The sequence below is a fragment of the Equus asinus genome, chromosome 7 (genome assembly GCF_041296235.1).
Source record: "Equus asinus isolate D_3611 breed Donkey chromosome 7, EquAss-T2T_v2, whole genome shotgun sequence".
Lineage (NCBI taxonomy): Eukaryota > Metazoa > Chordata > Mammalia > Perissodactyla > Equidae > Equus > Equus asinus.
Genome location: NC_091796.1, coordinates 62,691,403 through 62,712,613, shown reverse-complemented (window position 1 = coordinate 62,712,613; position 21,211 = coordinate 62,691,403). Strand labels below are relative to the sequence as shown.

At 40.4% G+C, this 21,211-nt stretch overlaps 1 protein-coding gene across 1 annotated transcript in view; it reads right to left on the bottom strand.

The window, feature by feature from the left end:
- The window catches only part of L3MBTL4 (L3MBTL histone methyl-lysine binding protein 4), a 469,197-nt gene that overhangs the window by 269,647 nt on the left and 178,339 nt on the right, over window positions 1-21,211 (bottom strand). The window contains 5 exon segments of the mRNA XM_070514531.1: window positions 2,850-2,927; window positions 4,144-4,313; window positions 5,560-5,669; window positions 7,454-7,594; window positions 8,666-8,770. Of these exon segments, the coding sequence (XP_070370632.1) occupies window positions 2,850-2,927; window positions 4,144-4,313; window positions 5,560-5,669; window positions 7,454-7,594; window positions 8,666-8,770 (604 nt within the window).

The window sequence follows — 21,211 nt, the reverse complement described above, 5'->3', positions numbered from 1 at the left end:
TTATGACCCAGCAATTCTAGCATTATACCCAAGAGAAATAAAAACATACATTCACTCAAAAACTTAAACATGAACGTTCATAGCAGCATTATTTGTAATAGTCAAAAAGTGAAAACAAACCAAGCATCCATCAACTAATGAATGCATAAACAAAACGCAGTATATCCATACACTGGAATATTATTTGTAAAACAAAAGGAATGAAGTACTGATACATGCCTCAACATGAACCCCGAAAACATTACACTAAGTGAAAGAAGCAGACACAAAAGGCGACATATTGTATGATTCCATTTACATGAAGGGTCCAGAACAGTCGAATCCACAGAGACAGAAGTAGATTATCGATTGCCTTGGCCTGAGGGGGAGGAGAGAATGAGGAGTGACTGCCGATGGGGACCAGCGATACTGCATTTGGGGAGATGGAAACCTCTGCAGTAGACAGTGGGGATGGTTGTACCTTTTGAATATACTGAAAAAACCCACTGAATTGTAAACTAAAAGGGTGAAATTTACAGTATGTGAATTATATCTCAACAGAAAAAAAGAGCAGATGAGAATCTACTGCAGAGAAACCAAGTACTCATAGGAATTGAGGCTGGGGAGCCAGTATTTTAGTGTATAAAACACTCGCTAGTTTGCAAAAGGACTGCTAACAAGTGTGTGAGGTTTAGAGGCGGATTAACTGAAGATTCTAATGTAAACATTGTACATCGGGACGAAATCTCAGGATTTTAAACCTGTTAGAGAAGATAACTTGACCCTAAAGTAAAGAATTTCTGTCGCTAAATTAGTCTATGGTAAAACCATCACTCAGATTTCAGCTTGGTGACATTTATATAACCAATCAATTCTACGGTGAAAACTAGAAATCTAGACTGAGTTCTGCTGTTACTTTGCTGACTTTATGAACTAAATGGCTTCCGATTCCTGTTGAGAGGCCCTTAAGCCTCAGCCTCAGCTGGGGTGTGGGAGGTTTTCTCCCCTCAGGCCTCAGCTCCTGTGAGTGATGTCAGGAATCGAGACATCTACTTCTTAACATGCTGCACAGACTATTTCTGGACGCGCACAGCAGCAGGAGACGGGTGAAACACCAAGCCCTCCAGGCAGTCTGGCAGGGCACCTGCAGCCTCCAAGAAGCGGCTTCCCAGAGGGCCCGGAACACGTGGGAGCTGCAGCTCCAGGCCGCCGGCCCAAACCGCGTGTCTGGAGACCCACAGACATCTCACCTTGCCTTAAAGAACTTTGTTCTAAAGTCAGCTTTACAGAAAAATAGGACAAACAACTCAAGATCTGTCTACATGGCAAAATCAGAATTACAGAAGATGTGATTTATTTTGTAAAACCTTTCTAGACTAATTGGATATTTTTGAATAGGTTATGGTTTTCTTATTTGTTTTTTGTTTGGCTTCTTAATTGTTTTTTGGGTTTTTTTCCAAGATTGGTCCTGAGCTAACATCTGTTGCCAATCTTCTTTTTTCTTCTTCTTCTCCCCAAAGGCCCCCAGTACATAGTTGTATATTCTAGTTGTAGGTCCCCCTAGTTGTGGCATGTGGGACACCGCCTCAGCGTGGCCTGATGAGCGGTGCCATGTCTGCGCCCAGGATTCGAACCAGCGAAACCCTGGGGCATTGAAGAGGAGCGCATAAACTTAACCACTCAGCCACAGGGCCAGCCCCTCTTGCTGATTGTTTTTAATTCTTGATTTTTTTTTTTTTTTTTAAAGATTGGCACCTATGCTAACAACTGTTGCCAATCTTCCTTTTTTTTTTTTTAAGGATTGGCACCTGGGCTAACAACTGTTGCCAACCTTTTTTTTTTTTTCTGCTTGATTTCCCAAACCCCCCAGGTACATAGTTGTATATCTTAGTTGCATATGCTTCTAGTTGTGGGATGTGGGACGCCACCTCAACGTGGCCTGACGAGCAGTGCCATGTCTGCGCCCACGATGAGAACCCTGGGCCACCGCAGCGGAGCGCGCGAACTTAACCACTTGGCCACGGAGCTGGCCCCTAATTCTTGAATTTTTTTTTCACTGAATTCAATAATTTGATGAGAAATTCTAATATTTCTCTGTATTTAAGTGTAAAAAATTAAAAAGCAGCAAAATTCCAGAATCATTCAAATTAAAAGGTTAAACATCTGCTCCAATCTAGAATGACATATTCCTTAATCTATATTTCTGCCTTTACACTTTTTAATGAAGGAAAATATATTTCTTCTAGCAACTTGTTTTAAAAATGCCAAGATCACAAAGTCACTATATTTAATTCATTCTTAAATTAAAAAACAGAGACTTGATAGAGCAAGTCTCTAAAAATTTAATATTTCTAATAATGAAGAAAAACAGGAAGAAGCCCTCCATGCGTGTCCAGTTGAGCCGTTAAGCTGGTTTGGTGAAGGCGCCTGGCAAGTCCAGAGATGCACTGTGGAATTAGTTCTCACCTCTTAGATTTCTACAGGACTACACTTAACTTCAATTTCTACATTTAATAATCTTACGGTTCAGTTAATTAATTAATGTAAGTTATAAGATAAATTAGCAACTGGAAATAGCTAGTTTTAAATCTCAACCTACAGCATTGGTACTCATTTCATTGGATAAAAAAACTTCCAGCAACTTTTTTTTAATGGCTGCCCAGTACACCTTTACCAACACAGTCCATTTTCATTATGGGGAAGAATGTGCAGATTTCAGACATTTGGGTCACTTGGTGGTCAAGAGAATATTGCATAGTATTTTTATCATACATCTTCTATTGAAATGTGGATTGCACAAACAAAAATAAGAATAGACATTGCCAGTCACACAGGAATGACTTCAAAGAACACTGAGCCAGTCCACTCACCGCCGGGTGCTACCAGTGTTCTTCCGTTCTCCTGACACCAACCAACCAGCTGGACATAAGGATTTATGTCCATCACACCTGCAAAAACAGGATTCTATTTTAGATCCCATATTCCTCCATGCCAGAGAAAGAATCCAAGAGTAATGACCATTCTGGATATTAAGAGACACCATGGAAAATATTACTTCATAACTAAAATATAATTTTACAGCTAAGAAGAATTTGAAGTAATTTTTAATACTGTATTTTGTAAACAGAGCAAGCAAACTTCTCTTTTACATAACCTTTTTGAACTTTAAAAGTACAAAAAATGTGTTTGACTATGACCGTTTGCCAGTGATGTCCTCAAAGACTGAACATTTTAATAAACATCATCTACTGCTTCTCGCTAGCAGCAAGGGAAAATATTAATAGGCCAGTCCAAACTTCAACAGGACAGCCTCATCAGACTCCGTATGACTCCATAGTTCCTCCCTCTTCTTTTCAAAGAATCCAGACTATCCTACCTCAGATGCATAAAACAATTAATCCACGCTCTGCTTCTTAGTTCAAAGAAGAAAACAGGGCCCCTGCACGTCTACGCAGAACCACAACCCTCAGGTTGTCTCAACGACCTGTTGGTTATCCAGTACATACGGTGAAGACATGCTACAGGAATTATTTTTGCCATGCCCTCTTCCATATTTCAGGTTTTTACCCAGAAAACCCTTTGAACTCATGCACTGTTAGTTTTTTAAATAATTAATTTTTAAAATTTTTTATTGGGGTAACATTGGCTTATAATATTGTATAGGTCTCAGGTATACAACGTTATAATTCGGTATCTGTATATAAAAAAACAAAACAAACAAACAAAACAAAAATACACTTGTGTGATGCTAGTTTAATGGCATCATAACACACATTTCCTCTGCCCCCACAGGCTGTTGAACAATTCACTCCTTTCTCCCTGAATCTTCCCTTTCAAAAACAGGACAGGCCAGGGTCAATATTTTTCAGGAAAAAAAGTACTGCAAGTTCTTAACTTCCCCTTCCCGGAAATGCTTTCCTTAGAGACTAAAAACAACACAGTGCAGTGCCCTGACCTGGGCACACGGTCTCAGAGAAGGCCCCGTTAGGTAACCTCTCACAGAAGGGAGAAGTTTTTCAAGCTCTTTAATTCAACAATTCCTGTGATGAGAAGGGAGCGATCAGTCAGCCACTCAATTCCCGATGCTCATTACCTTAAGAACAGTGACAGCAGTGGAATGAGAAGAAATTCTTAACACCAGACATGAACACGTGAAAATAAAACATACATTGGTGTCTCACCAGTAATCGTAACTATCACCCCAATCGTCCAAATGCACTAGCGGCGATCTTTAACAACGTTTGCTGGGGTTGCCACACACCAAGGAAGGGTTCTTCCTGTCGACAACTTCCAGCTTCACTCCAGCCCCAAGTTCCTTAGGCCCTGGTCCATTCCAGCACAGCACCAGAGGGAGAAGGCACAAAAGCAACAGGACACCAACAGGACTGAGCCACTGTCAGAATCTGTGTGATGTTTAGTATCAGCACTCACCCTCCGGAACCTATGCTCTTCAGCACCAAAATTATCATTTACTTTGATCTAAACTGGAATTAGTGGCTTTTTCAATATTTAAGGAATATTAATATTGAAATAATTGAATTGAAATATTTGAAATAGAATTCAAATAACTGAAATATTACTATTTCAACGTGTACTAATCCATGAATAAAATTACAGCTGGAAAAAAATCCAAATGCTTCTTTTAGTATCTGCATATTTTTTAGTATTAAAAAATACTACAGATTCTGATTTATAGTAAAATAATAATAGCAAAACCCCACTTTTTGTATAGCTATAATTAGGCAGCCCTGCGATTTAGAAAGTATATATACAATATCTGGGGACTAGGGTTTTTCTCTACTTCTTACTATGTATACTGAATCCTGATTTTTGTTTCGCTTTAGCACATTACATTTTTAAAAGAAATTTCACATTTCTATAACTGTCTTTCTTTGACACAATTCTATGGAAACACACAGCAGTTGTACAACATTTATTTCAAAATCAGGACACTGTGGTCTTGAGAAGTTGAGCAGGGACACAGCCCGCAGGTGGCAGGCCTGCCCTGGACCCCAGGCTTCCCTTCCCGTCCCTGGTGTGCGGCCTCACTGTTGGGCCAGAGACGGGCGCAGAGGAGGTGGGATGCACTTATTTCCATTCTCTCCTAGACTTCTAGGTCGATGGGGATGCAGACTGCACAAGGAGTGTGCTCTGCCCAATCCTCACACTCTCCTTGAACCTGCGTGGAAGGTCACCCTCATTCTCGCTGTACTGAAATACAACGAGGCTAGGTACACTTGAAGTCTACCTTGGGGGTCTACTGGTCTTCAAATGCCAAAACTAAGTTTAAATGACGAACTCATAGGAAGCAAAAAGAAAAAACATTTCTAAAAGGCATTTTAAATTTTAGCAGGCTTTAAATATAAAGTTTTCAATTCTCTCCATCTAATTGAAATATTTAATTGTACTTTTAAAGGGGAAAAAAAGAAATGCCCATAGGAAACTGACAAATTAAGTGAAAAGAGTGAGAGGAAGATAGGAATTCTTAAAAGACTAAAATTCAACAGACTATATAGGGAATTTTAAGAAATTTAAGCTCAAGGAAAAATCTGATTTATACTGAGGAAGAAAATACTCACAGAACTTGTGTGCCTGAATAATTTCTTGGGAGCATTTTGCAATCTGCAGGCCTTCAAGTACTCCATCCAAAAAATGTGATCTTTTCTATAACCTAAAAAAGGTACAGATCCCTCAAAATACCCACAAGATTAACCATGTGCATATTAACTACATTATTCTTACTCAGTCTTCTGCCATAAATTCGATGTCCCTTAGCAGACCACAAAAGATTTAAATTAAAACCTCTAAATTATTTCAATGTTTTTTAATGTATGAAATTCAAAACTGTTGAGTGTGATTTCCCATCACGCATGTCACTCACTCCCTACAAATTTTTAAAATTAATCGAGATATGGAATTGGTACCCTGGTGGCTGGATGGGAGTCTCGTCTCCCACTAAGGCTTTCCAAAATGGGCAAAGAGAGGAGACAAAAGTTCCTGAGTCCATCATCACTCCTGAAGAAGCCGTATCACCAAGACAGTCAGAGGACCTGATGGTGCAACACTCCAGGGTGCCAGACACTGGGGTAAATTACAGAAACCCCTTCACGATCCAAAGACCACTGGCAGCTCCAGCTTTCTGCTCCATATGTTTACAGGTTACCAATTAAAAGATGCCTTATCCTCCCATCCATGTACCCTAAAGAGGCTCACACAGTGCTGGCTCAAATAAGATGGGCTCAATAAATATTTTCTGATCGAGTATTAAACTTAGAATAAAAATCAAACTCCTTCAAGGCCATGGCTACATCTGTCACCTCCTCTCCGACCTTCTGGCCCTGTTTCTCAGCTCCAGCCACCTTCCTCTCCTGGGAGTCCTCTCCTGCACCCTGCACACTCTGCCCGGGCATTTACTCTTGCTTCCCTCTGCCGTGCGCTCCTACCCAGGTAGCCACGCCTCGCCCACACACCTGTCAGACGTGATGTTCTCAGGCCCTCTTCACCACGCTAAGTGAAACAGCACCCCTGTGACCGCTCTCCTCCTCCACCCCATCACTGCCTCACATGTCTCTTTATCTTTACTCTTCCTCTCTCCTCTCGAATGAAAACCCCGTGAAGACAGAGGCGGTTCATTTTGTCCACTGCTCCATCCCTAGTGCCTGCACATAGTTTGGGCTCCATAAATACTTACTGAATGAAAGAGCTGTCACCAGCTTCCCTGAAATCCTTCAATCTTAGGGGACTCTGTCATTAATCTCAGGGACAGATCCCAAAAGATGCCTTGAATCGGTTACTAAGAATGAAATGACGATATACTGACTGTAGAAGTTGCAAGAGTCCTCAAATAGTCTCACATGCCAGCAGGAGACCTTATACAGAAGTTGGCTGTGCAAGGAAACAGCCCATCGGCTTCTCAGCTGGTCAGAGGCTCACCTCACTGCGCACAGCAGAGAAAACAGGCACATTCAGGCACACTTGCCAGTCCCAGGTTCCTCTAGCACACAGCAAAAGACAAAGATGAGATTTTTATTTCTCATCAAAAGAAAATCCATAGTGAACTTGTTCTCTTCCATAGTTCCCTGTTCTCCATGATTTTTTCAAAACAAATGATATACAGTGAATCAAGTTTTCTCATAGAATAAGTGAAATATCATTGATTAAGTGAAATATTTCATTTCAACAATGACTTAAACATTAGCTTCTTAATTCCTTATAAGGTTTAATAAACTTACGTAAAATAAAATGCTCTCATCCGATTTTGTTTCTGCCTAGGTACCTTATCAGAATATTTGACCTAAACAGTCATTGATGCTTTCCTTTTAAAGATGTGTATTTATTTCTAAGAAAGGTATCCTGTAGTCTTACTGCTTTTTGTGGATCAAATTTTCATTTTGAAAATCAATTCACACCAGGCTCTCCTGTTGGTATTTCATGAAATGTGTTGAAATAAAACTAACTCTCTTTCCATCCTGACCTACCCTTGGGGGACGTGCAATTCGCATTTGGTCTTTTCACACCATCCTATTGGACGAATGTCAGGGGAACCAGCATTGGTCCAAAAATCGTAGCAGCTTAAATAACCATCAAAATGAAGTCTTAGACAGTAGCCACACACCTGCAGAATGGAATGTTTGCAATCATTCATTAAGTGTCATGCATTTGAAGTGTACACAAAATTAACAAAATATTCATGTTTTCTGTCAGTGCCATCAACATATGTGAACCAATCCTTCCATCGAAATGTGTTTGTATTAGAGAACAAGTTTACAGATGGCATCTGAATAAGACAAGTGCTGAGAAAGCAGACATTACCTTTCAAGTATCTAGAAATTTTTTTCTGCAAAAAAATTATCCTTTTACTCAGTCTAGAACTCTGAAGTCAATTTACATATCCATTAATCAACGGATTTATTTATTCATTCGATACCTATCAAATATCCCATATTCCTTTCAGAAACCCCATCTCCTGCTGTCTGGCTTGGAGTCACATCCGCAGACAGCGTAAGCTGAAGCACAGAGCAAAACCAAAATGGGTAAGACCTCAGTTCATCTCTGAGCACACACACTCAGCAAAGGAAATAGCAAAACGGTCTGCGAAATACGTCCTCTAGACAGGCTGTGCAAGTTTAACAGCCGTAATTAGTCAGTAGAGCAGGTGAACAGTATTTTCTAGGATTGATGTTATTAAAAACATAGAGGGCTTTTACCAACTTAATAATATAAAATGTTTAGTAAATATTACATCCTACAAACCATTTACTTTCATCAGTGGCTCTTCATTCTATATAATTTTCACAAAATGCATGTATTTACATAAAATATAATTCATATGCATGGATATTTTTCATATACATTTCTCATTAGTTCAGCTAACACTTAAATAATTATGTCTCTTTTAACAGACAAAAACAACATTGTGGGATTCACTGATTGTTATCAACCTCAGGTGAAAACTTATTTATCGGTTAAATCAAGCGTAACTTCTAGTGATAAAGGACTTATCGGAAAATTAATCTTCAGAGAAGAAAAAGTTCATTAAGAAACGTATTTTACCCATCACTGATTAAAATAAATCCATGACGTACTGGAACTTGTTTATAACAGAAAGTACTCAAAATCATTCTTCTCTAGAAAATTCTCTTCTGTCACTGTCTAGTTAGCCAAAGTCAGTAACACCATCTCTTACCTCAGCTACAGAAAGCACACAAAATACAGACGGATGTCAGGGGTCAATGCCTTCTAATTTCATTCCAACCTGAATACCATTTTCATGCTCTGGAAAGGATTGGTCCTGTGAAAGTTCATAATATAACATTAGCCACCGAAATATCTTCACAATTTGATATTAAAACACACGGTGTGGCGAGGCATACCATCAAGAACTGACTGCACCAGTTTGGAAACTTGGGACTGAAGCTAAATATAGAAGGCTTTTCTTATATATTTGGCCCTCAAAGATGGTTTGATCACTTTAATGTCCTTTGAAATAGTTCATCTGAGAAACTCTATGTCCTGTGAACTCCTTACTTATTTTTTTGCCCGTTTTTCCTTAATGCTATGAAGGAGCTCTTTCTCTCCTGGAAGCAGTCCTTGGTTGATCACAGTGATGACCTGTTCCCCGTCTGCGACTTGGCTCTTCACTTTGTTTACAATGACTTCGCTGTAGAGAAATGTTTTTATTTTAATGTAGTAAAATATATCAATTATTTCCTGTACAGTTGGCACATCTAGCCATGAAATCCCTCACAATCCTAAAGTTACACAGAAATTCTTCCAGTGTTCTTTTAAAATTTTGGTTCTTCATATTTAAACCTACAATGCAACTGTAATTCATGTTTTCTATGGTGTGAGGTCTATTTTTTCATATGGAGAAAAAATTATTCAAAAAAAATGTTTGAGTAGTCTCTATTTCCATTAATCCGCAAAGTTACCCGTGTTATATCAAGTTTCTACATATCTGTGGGTCTATTTCTGGCCTTTTAATTCTGTTTGTTGGCGTATTTGCCTATATCACGTTGTCTTATTTGTCTTAATGAGTCTTTCCGTGTGGAGAACAGTCTTTACTATGATAAGTTTCTATGTCGAGTTTCTAATTCAGAAACTCGTTCCCTCTCCATTCAATCTAATCATTTTTGTTGGTCCAAAATGCTTGTTACATTTTCAGACTTCAAAAATTCTTTGTTGTATTTATTTCTGTGTACTTTTTAATGTTTATTGGTATTGTAAATGGATTTTTTTTGCAACAGACCTTCTAATTTCTTCCCATTATTTTCTTTAATAGTGGTCTTGTTTCCCACAGCCTTGCTGAATTATTAGTTTCGAGCAGACAGTTCCAAGCAGATTCAGCATGACTAGGCAATTTATTCTTAATTGCAAATAAACTTGTAAGTGTACTAATGGAAAATGACGATTACAATCTAGTTTATTAGATCTAGAGCAGCTTTCTAATCACTAATTGTATTACTGTTTATTACTGCTTACCATATGAATGCCTATTTTTAGGGTGAAATTTATTCTTTTGAAAAAACTTTTCATTTGGAAATAATATCAAACTTAAGGAAAAGTTGCAAGAAGAAAATAGTACGGAGAACATGCATAGCGTTTGCCTAGATTTATTTCTAAGCCTCCTGCCTCAGTCTGAGTGCGTACGCAGACGTAGACAGAGACACACATATACAAATACATGCGCAGATCATTTTCTCTGAACCATTTGAGGTCCCTTCACCCCAAAATCCTAAATATTTCTCCCTAAGTGCAGTGTATTTTCCCTAAGAATAAGAAGATTCCCTTACATAACTGAAGCTCAGTTATCAACTTGGGTAAATTTAATATTTATACAACGCTGTTCACTCATCTTCTATTCATATTCCAACTTTTCCAACTTATCCGACAATGTGCTTTATAACACTTTCTCCTTCCAGAACAGGATCCAGTCTAGGGTCAGATATTAAATTCAGTCCACATGTCTCTTTAGTCTCCCTTAATCTGGAACATTTTCCATAGCATTTCTCTGTCTTTCATAAAATTGACATTTTTTAAGAACATAGTCTTTCCCTTCTTCCATTTGTTTAAACAGAAGTTCCTGATTTTTGATTTGACTAGATTCAGGTTACACATTTTTTTGCCAGAATACACATGGGTGATGTTTGCATCCTTCTCAGGATATCCATCCCCACGGGCTCGTTCTGCCTGTTTCCATCCATATTTGTTCTCTCTCCTCTAACATGGTTGACACATTTACTTATGTCCTAAACCCTACAGGGTATCTACTATACTCTCAGAACTGGTTCACCCACACCACTGTAATTAACAAACCTACAAAAGAGTTCAGAATTTGTTTGCAGTTTCCCCTCCCACCTCTGCCCTCCATGCATGGGTATATACCTAAAACCTGTTCACAGAGGCTGGCCCGGCGGCATAGTGGTTAAGCTCAGCATACTCTGCTTTGGTGGCCCAGGGTTCACAGGTTTGTATCCTGGGATCTACACACTGCTCATCAAGCCATGCTGTGGCAGTGTCTGACATACAAAGTGGAGGAAGATTGGCACAGATGTTAGCTCAGGGCCAATCTTCCTCACCAAAAAAATAAATAAATAAAAATCCAAAAAAACTGTGTTCATAAACTACTTGGATTCATTTTTTCTCTCCAGTGTAGTTATTGTACTCATCTGAAATACAGTTGAGTTTGTTTTGATTCTTAATGATTTATTTTTATTTTTTAATATGTAGAATATTAACATGCTTTCGAAAGCTAAAGCTATACTAAAGGCCCTCAGAGAAGTGTGTCTGCCTCTCATCCCCTCCTCCTCCTTCCCACTTCTGGTAGGGGATAAACTTCACTGTGTTCTGCTTTATCCTTCCCAGCTGTCTTCCTGTAAAAATAAGTCATTATGTGCATGTTTTTTCTTGGTTTTCCCTTCTTTCTTACACAAAAGGCAACCTACTGTACACGCTGTTTCGCACTTGGCTTTCTTCACTTCCTAATGTCTCCTGGAAACCACTGCCTGTCAGGTCACAGTGACTGTCCACACTCTGTGATAGCTGCCCTGTGCTCCACTGCGTGCAGGTACCACAGCTTCTCCAACCTCCATGGATAAGTGGGTGCATGCTTTTCTTACATGAACATGGAACTGTTTAAAGATCTTGCTGAATTGGCTTGTAAAATCTTGTTAAAAACATTCTTACATTCACAGATCAGTTTAGAGGCTTCCAAGGAAAAGCTTTAAAGACGACAAAACCCAAAAATGAAACAGCAAGAACCAATGATTTCTCAGGAATATTTTATTTCTATAAAAACAAATGCCATGTTTGTGTTTCACTCTCCCAGCCTCCTTCTCACATCCACTTCATCTTCCAGCACACCACCAAACCAATGCCTCCTCCTCACTGCTCCGGGACGCCCCAGACCACTGCAAAGGCACCACACACACAGACAGATGAGCACACAAAACTGACAAGAAAGAGGGGAAAGACAGACTAAGGTGGGAGTATATTAATAAAGCCGGGAGGAAACTTAAGAAGCTATCGAAATTGAGAGGAGGGGCCAGCCCTGTGGCGCAGCGGTTAAGTGCGCACGTTCTGCTTCGGCGGCCTGGGGTTCACTGGTTCAGATCCCGGGTGTGGACATGGCACCGCTTGGCAAGCCATGCTGTGGTAGGTGTCCCACATATAAAGTAGAGGAAGATGGGCATGGATGTTAGCTCAGGGCCAGTCTTCCTCAGCAAAAAGAGGAAGACTGGCACTGGATGTTAGCTCAGGGCTAATCTTCCTCAAAAAAAAAAAGAAAGAAATTGAGAGGACATTTTTCATGTTTTAACAAAACTGAAAGATGCAAAATTGAGTATGGGGAGGAAACAGTATTATGTGGAGCAGCCTATATACCTTCTCCTCATACATGAAGGATAAATTCAAGACAGTGGCAATAATTCATAGCAGGAGTTAGGATGATCAATGTTACTCGTCAGTATTTCAAAATGATTCCTCACTTGAACATTTGGGAACTTCGCATAATGTTGCAAGGAACACTATATGGCTCAAACAGCCACAGCATTCTTTAGAGAGTTTCAAATAAAAAACAAAACACTCATTTTAACAACATGACAGGCAATACTTAGTGAGAAATATCACTGCCTTTCATCAACCTCTTTTCTGTTTAATAGTTTATTCATAGAAGATTTAGGGTTTTTTCCTTTCTAAAAATTTTATATTTTATAAACACAATTAATAAGTGTGCTTATAAAATTATATTTTATGATGAAAAGTGAGAACTAGAATCACACAAAGCAAAAATGAACCCATTAAATTCAGTCATAAAAAATCATAAGGTTTGCAGACCTGAAAAAATACTTTTACAGATAAACGCAAGCCCAGAGAGGTTAAGAGACTCTCTCAAGGTCACACAACTAGTTTAGCAGTGAGACAGGAACCAGCCTAACAAGACAGGGCTATCTGCAAGGGCCCTGGCCTAACATCATAAGGCCCCTAACCAATCGCCAAGCCAGGAAATCAGCTAGAGACCACCAAGACTCACATGCCGCAGCCTCGCCACTTTCCCGGGTTTACGCATGCGCCCTCGCACCCAGGGGTCCATGGAAGGTGACCCTAGCCCCATTAGCATAGTAAAATCACAACCGGGCGGAGAGCCAGCGTGCTGATGACCCACGCATCGCATGTAGTGGCTGCCGCACGACAGCGCAGACGCAAGCACAGCCTGCCCTCGACCTGCCGGACGTCCCAGGCTTCACCCCACAGAAGTCGCGCGGGCCGCTCCGGAGAGCTGGCCGCCTGCCCCTCCTTGCCGCACTGGCTCCCTGGTGCCTCGCCTGTGACGAGCCAATAAGCTTGTCCTTCCCACTGACGGTTGTCTCTCTTGATTTCCTCCTCGGGGACAACAAGACCCAAGGGGCCCGTAACAGTAGCATAGCTAAGAACCCCAGTCCCCCAAAAGCCTGCCAACTGCTTGCTCCACATCCGCGGCCAGAGACGGCCTCGAAGAAGCAAGACAGAACCTGGCTCTGAGACTCATCCAAAGAAGCCTGTGTGCTCTTGGGGACCGCAGGGAGTTCTGTTTTGCCATTTTCTTTTCCCAGAACAGTTACAAAAGAACGTTTTCCAGTATGAAATCGATGAATTGTATCACTAATGATGAAGAGGAATTATTCAAAGTTCCATACCTCATAGCAAAAGCAGGTACAAAGTATATACTATTATTGAAAAGTAAAAAGAGTCAGAACATTAGGGAAAACAACAAAAACGAAAACAAAACACCAAGCCTAGAGAAAAGCAGACAGGCTACTCACAAAATTCCTTCATGAAACATAACAGGTAAGATTATCATGTGTGTGCCAGCAGATCTTGCTCTGCAGATGGACAAAGTCACACATGTGCAGTGTGAACAGCTCTTGGACACGTAGGAGATCCAAGTGAGAAATTCCGGACATTTTCCTCTGTTTATCACCGAGAACTCCATCAGAAGAGCAGAGAGATTATGCATGTAAGGATAATGTTGTGAGCCACTGTGCAGACAGCAGGTTAGCGGCCCTGAGCACCAGCAGAGCATGAGCTAAATGTGTGATACAGAAGAGTGTTGTTATTGTAGGGGAGGAAGACATTTCCTCTACCTGCTCTGGGTCCTTCTGGCCAGATATTGAATTAAATTCACATGAGACAGAATAACAGGAGAAAATTAAACGAAGCTTTGTAACATGTATACATGGGAGAGGCTCAGGCAAGCTGAGCAACTCGCCAAATGGCAGAAGCCACCACCTTAAATACCACCCTCAGCTAAAGACAAAGGAGGATGTTGGGGGTGGGAGGAGTCAGTTATGGGAGGTTTCCACAAAAGCACAGTAAACAAGAGTAAGGTTATTATGCAGATTTAAGTCCTTGCCTTTGGCATTGATGAGAGTTTCTAGAGGTAAGGTCATCTCCCTTCTTGTACAGAGAGGGAGAGGCCTTTACAGATGGAGATTTCCTTTACAATGTAAATGTCTCTTAACAAAGGGTAAGTAAATTCTACTTTTCAGAGTTTCTTTCCCATCTGCAGTTTTTAAAAGTAACCAGCCCAAAATAATCCTCATGCCAAAGAGACATATCTTGGGATGGTCAATACTGGTCCCCCACATTATACGAAATGGAAGATTCTATCTGAATGCCCATAGACATTCTATTTTATTCACAGTCAAGAGTTGGCAATCAACAATATTTTCCTGATCTTAATTCAATATTGAAAGAAATAGAGGAAATTCAATATTGAAAGAAATTGGGCATGACATGGAATCATGGCCACCACAGCACAGACTTTCAGCATACTAGGCAAAGACTGGGCAAGGGTCACAGCACTCTGATTTCCAGACCTTCACATGATGGCTGTCACTGGGCAAGATGTTCAGAGGAATTTTATATGCAGTTGATAAAATCTCTTATAAAACCAAAGACCATTGTCAGGAGTTCAGCAGCCTGCTTAAATGGTTTATCTCAGCAACATCTTCAAAATCTTAAATTGTCTCACTGTGTATCTTCAAGACTGAAATGTCACAATTTTAAATGTGAACAGTGAGATATCAGGAAGTCTTATATGGGCAAACTGTGATATAAACAGCTCGACCCCAGGGAACTTCACTCTTTGTCAACACTTGATGATTTGCTTTATTCAGTGGAAAAAAAATCAATCATGTTACTGGTAGTATAAAAGACCAATTCAAATACTGCAGAAGGGAACATAGAGAAACAGTTTCCTGAGACAAATACAAACAAAGAGAAAGTTATGAACACATTTGCAGCTTTCTCTAAATCAGAATAAACCTACCAGGTTTTGAGCGTGGCATTCTTGTCAATTTAGCATTTGATGAAACAAAGGAATCTGGGTTTTTCTTCGGTTTGAATATCCAGGGTGATCAAGATAGCCGAAGAACCAAACCCTTGATAGCACAGCTAACCTCCTATGATGGCCAAATACAATTTTCTCATTAAACAGACATGCAGAATGAGGAGTGGGGAGGAATGGTTGGAGCCTGAGCCGTCCTTTATCCAGCCCTGTACAGATGCCTTTTACCAACAAGCACGTCTGCAGCACTGAACTCTGGGCCAGATACTGTTCTAAGCACTTTCTAAATACAGACTCATTCAATCATCATAAAAACTCTATGAAATAGGTGTTATTATGCACATTTCACAGGTGAGAAAACTAGGGCACAAGAGGTTCTGTGACATGCCTGAGACCACAGTGTGTGTCTGCCTCCAGTGCACCGGCAGTTAGTCACTATGCTAGATCATCGCGAAAGGTGATAAGCAACACTAGCCTGCTCACTGACTAAACACTTCACAATTCTTAAAATTAGAACATACGAGTTTTTTAAATATCTAAAATTGGTGGTCTGAGTATGTGCTATATGGTCATTAAAGTACCCCCAGATGCCAAAAGTTTGGGAACAGTGCCATGGAGAGTGCCGTATTGTTACCGAAACCAAAGTTGGTTCCCCGCCGTGAGTTAAATCAGACTCTCCGCCAGAAGTAGTTGTCTCACAAAATAAAGTGTATTTGCAACAAATAGGAGACCCTGAGCGATCATTTCCAGAGTCATGGTGATACCGGCTCAGCACAAGTTGCCTTAAGGGAAGACATGAAAAAAAAAGAAACCATATTGTAACTTTGAATGACCTCTGACTAGCCCAGACTTACTCTGTAGGTTTTGTGGCCCCTTGAAGCTACTTTAAGATGATAACTTCGTGCTTTTGAGTTCCTTAGGAACGTGATGACCCCCAGGCAGAGAGCCTATGCTGAATGCCATCATCGATGACAACGGAAAGATCAGGGTACAGGGCGTTGCTCCATTCCCTGCTGCATATCCATATCAGGAACTGGGACCAGCTGCCTGCCCCACCTGGAGACCAGCCTCCTCTATAACTGGCCCGTAGTCTTTGTTCTGTGAGATGGTTCTTTCAGACCTGAGTCAGCCATCCTCCCTCTTGCTAGAAAGCTGTAGTAAAGTCCTTTCTTTCCTACCACCTTACCTCCTGATTATTGGCATGTCTTGCGGCAAGCGGAGGACCCCTCTTGGGTGGCAACAAAGGCGCCTCGGAACAAAGGGAAGCAGGGACCTTTATTCGGATGGGGAATGAATATTCAAAAGGGAGAGGAGGGTATTTGATGGCAATCGCGTGGGCTCACTTGGAAAACATGCTTCCACTACATTGCAGGTTATAAAGGATAAGGCCTCAGCTCCTCCCAGAGAGATCTGAGCACTAAAAATACGGCAAAGGTCATAGGCGTGGCTCTTGTGATGAGGCCTGGTCTGGTTCAGGGAGGCTGGTGATGGCATTTCCTTAACATAACAAAAGGAAAAAGAACAATTTGGAAAAAGTTAAAATATCCAAACCCACCCTTGAGTTCCTTGGGGTAACTAACCTGCGACAATGCCCCATCTATGGGATTTTGATACAGAATAAAGGTGGCATTTTAAATCAGGAGAGTAAAAAGAAGCGGCATTAGGACACAAGACTATCGGTTTGTGGGAAAAAACTGACAAATAAAAATGGCAGGCAATAGGATATATTGGAGAATATGAGGAAGCCATTTGGTATAAACCTAATTCAGCCTGACCTTGTTTTTCCAAAAGGGCCTGACCGTGGCTGTTGAGCATGCATTGTATATCTGCTTTAGATGTTCCCTATGGCAAGAACAAAGGCCCTTGAGATAAAGGTGCAACTTCCCTCCCCCCCCCAATGTTGGCATTCCCTTAAGGGTTAAGCATCTTTCCTTAGGCTAGGAACTGATTGCAGTGCTCACCTGTGACCACCCAGCTCAAGACAACAGACTTGCCTCCTGCTAGGCCCGCTGAGATAGCAGACCCACTACCTGCTGTGTCCATCAAGCGCCGTGCCGACAGGGCAATCTTGTGACTATTGTGGGAGGAACATTTCAATCATATGTGAAACATCCTGTTTGGGGGTATATAACCACTCTGTGCACCCCACTTCTTCGGTGCCTTTCTTCCTTCGGGAAGAAAGGCCTTGGGCCATGGTCCTCAGATTTCAGCTCAGAATAAACTCTCCCAAATTTTCATTTATAGATTGGTTATGGATTATTTTCGTCGACAGTTCTTGGCGTAGTCGAGGCAGGATTTCAGAGAAACCCACCAGAGACCACCTGGAACCTACACTGAGCCAGCATTCGGTACCAATAAGGGCCCATTGAGCCCCCCCGGATCACTGCATTCTTCAGGTGACCCTGGTGAGTTCTCCTGAAACCTGGACCTCCTTATTTTAAGTTGATGGTCCAAGACTTTATATGAGCTGGGTAAAGTCTTAAGACTAGAGGTTTTTAAGGGGTACCGGTACATACCCTACGTAAGAGGAACCTAGGAGGAATTTGCTAGGCCAGAGGAGCCTAGAGGGAAGTTCCTAGGTCAGAGGAGCCTAGAGGAACTTGGGAGTGAATGGGGAAGGGTGACGTTTTTAATTTGGCTTTAAATTGGAAAGAATTGTGTTTATAAAGTCTGAAAGAACTGCTTGATAGAGAAATGAGAGACTGAACGTGTTCAGCTCCAGAGAAAAGGGACATTTGCTCCTCCTGGCCTTTACCAAAAGGCGTCCTTAGGTGACTAAGGACCTCAGCAGGAGTGTCAGAGGATCAATCCTCACCACGTGCAGCGGTCCCATAGGGAACTCCACTCTCACTCACAGTAATTAATTACAGGCTCGTCCAGGGACATGCACATAAGGGCTGGTCACCCCACTCTCCAAGCTCCCACAGTGGTATTAGGCAGCCGGAGGGAAAAACTGAGGCACGTAAGAGAGTGTTTACGACCTTTCTATAGGGAGTAACACTCACAAGCAGCACACTTTCTGACCCATTACACTGCCCTTAGAAGTTGTTTGGACCTTATAACAAAACAAAATTAAAAGAGAAGTGGGAAATCGAGCTTTTAAAACAGCCCGATCAGTTCCCGAATGGGCAGCCTCTCCTTCAGACTCCAGTTGGCTTCATGCTGTGACTGCAATTGCTTAACAAAGGGGGATCCCAAGCCAGATTGCTAAGGCCAAAAGAAAGAATAAGAAAGAGGAAAAAACTGGGAAATCAAGTTTTTCCACCGGGGTCTGCTATGAGAAAAATCTTTGTTCTATATGTGTCTGTCTGTGTGTGTCTATATATGTTACAAAAGTTTTTATATTTTACCTCCGGATGGTACAATTTCTAAAGAGCTCCATTCCATTCACTTAAAGTAAGCGCTTACAAAAAGTTTTTCTAAAAGTTTTAACCCAAATGTCTTTCAAGTTAACATGATATAGGTTAATCTTTGGTTAATGAAAGTTTAAGTTGTTGGTTTGATTGAAAAGGCATGTCCTCAAAAGTTGTTGGCATTTGAATATGATGCAGATATGCAGCCTGGGTTTACTAGTCAAATAAGTTCACATCGTCTGTTAGAAATTTGTCAGCAAATAATAGCTTTAAATGATAGCTCTTTGTCAAATGCCTCATGAAGTTTTCATAGGTAATCTGAACATAATTGTTGGAAACAAATTATTTAAATAGACAAAAGTGAGTAAAATAACTTTTATGGTCTGTATACTTGGGAAAAAACAGCTTCCAAATTCTTTTTGGTAACAATCTTGAGTTTTGCCAAGTTAAGTTAAATGATAAAAATCTGAGTATCTGGGTCATTTTTGGATTGGATAGAACACTGAAACATTGCTAAGCGTATCTGAGTTATCTACTTTTGGCTTCTTATTGCAAAGAGGCTAAAAGCATTTGGGTCTATTAGAAAGTATGCCTTGTGTTTTATTGTGTAGTGGCATGTTTCTAGAAATTATGAAGTGTTTAGAATGCTGATATAAAAGACAATTCGTAATTGCTTACTAGGGTCTGTTAAGGGTTAAAAGTTCTAATTAACATATATAATTAAAGCTACTGGAAATGTAATAAGTAAAACAGCTCTGTATTCAAGGAAAATTAAAATGTATGTTTTCAGTAAAGAGGGTATAAAGAATGGAAGTATTTTTGAGGGATTAAGAAAGATAAATTTGTCCTAAAGTACTAGGAGGGAAAAAAAGACATGGGACAAATTCTGAAGGCAAAAAGAAAGTTGTAGAAGGTTTGTGAAGGAGAAATTCTGAAAGGAGTTTTATGCCTGGTCAAGTTGGCTAAGATTAAAGTAAATCCAATTAAGTGAATGAGTTTTAATGTTAAAAATAAACTGGTACAAAAATTTAGAATTTGGCTTTCTCTCTTAAAAGGATAATTTTCTTAAACTCTTAGTCTGTTCTTGATAAAGAGATTATAAAAGGTTTTTTCCTTCTGAGTAAGTTTACAGAAGATCTATGTTTTGTTAAGATAATTTCCTAGGTGCAAAAAGACAGAGTTCTCTCTATTAAGGATTTTTTTTGCTGTTGTCACTTTGATTAAATACTATGAAGCATGATTTCAGTGACCCTTGTTTTACAATGACAAGGTCAGCAATCTCTTGATCTTGTTTAAGTAAGTTTTTAAAAATCTTTTGATATTTTTGACAAGTTTCTCCCTCAAACAAATAGTCAAGTCCTAAATAAAGGTTTTCCTTTGACCTGGATGAAGGAAGAGAATTTCTCTGAGGATTTTCAGAGGGCCCCTGGGACTTCTCAAAGAAATTTTTTCTCTTTTCCCATAAAGGAGGCATACTAATTAGGCTTGTTTGGAATGCTAAATTGCATGAGAAGCATTGTCAAGTAAATGATAATAAACCTTAGGTTATATTGTGTAGTTAAATATTATCCACTATTTTAACCTGGCTACTGATGAGGATTATTTTAGGCTGGTTACTGTTGAAAATTGCAGATGAGAAGGAGGCTCTGAGACTGGAAATTGTTTGCCCTTTGATAAGAGACATTTGCATTTGTGAAGGAAGTCTCCATCTGTGGGTGTTTCCCTCTCTGCACCAGGAGGAAGGGAGGATGACCTTATCTCTAGAAACTCTTAATGTGGATGGCAAGGATTTAAATCTTCTTTATTGTGCTTGTCTGGTGACCTCATGTAGCTGACTCCCCCCACCACCAACATCCTCCTTTGTCTTTAGCTAAAGATAGTATTTAGGGTAGTGGCTTCTGGCATTTATTTAATCCGATTTGATTCTTATCTAAAAGTTATAGGACCACTCAATAGCCAGACCCCACCTGCACTGATACCATTCTAACTTCTTTACATATTCTTTCCTTTGTCTTGTAAAGAGATAACTCACATGCCTATGCCTTAGATTTAGCCCTACTGTCAACCCATGCCTGCAGCTTTTCACTGCTCATGGGTCCTGTCCCCATGCTATTCTCTAGATAGGAGAGCACTACTGCCAGACCTTGAGAGTCCAAAAATCTTTCGTTTGACTCCTCGGTTCACCGACCCCACATCAGCTACAGTGCTTCCAACATCATAAGGGGAGAAGATCACGACTGCATTCTATTGTTTAATTTGGTTTACAAACGGGTCTTAAATAATATATATAGGTTGCAGCAAAAGGGAAAATAATACTTTTGGCAACTTTCTCCCAGTGGCTCATATAGCTTCTACTTGTTGTGCTATATGGCCAAAGTATAATCCAGAGAAGCCACTTCATGAGTCACAAAGTCACTTTCCCTTCCTAAGTGACCCTTTGAGGTATGACAATTGGACTTTGTCCAAATGCCACCATCTCAAGGATAAATATGTCTTGTAATGATCTGTATGTTCTCACATTGTTTTGAGGCCTTTCCTTGCAGAAGGGCAACGG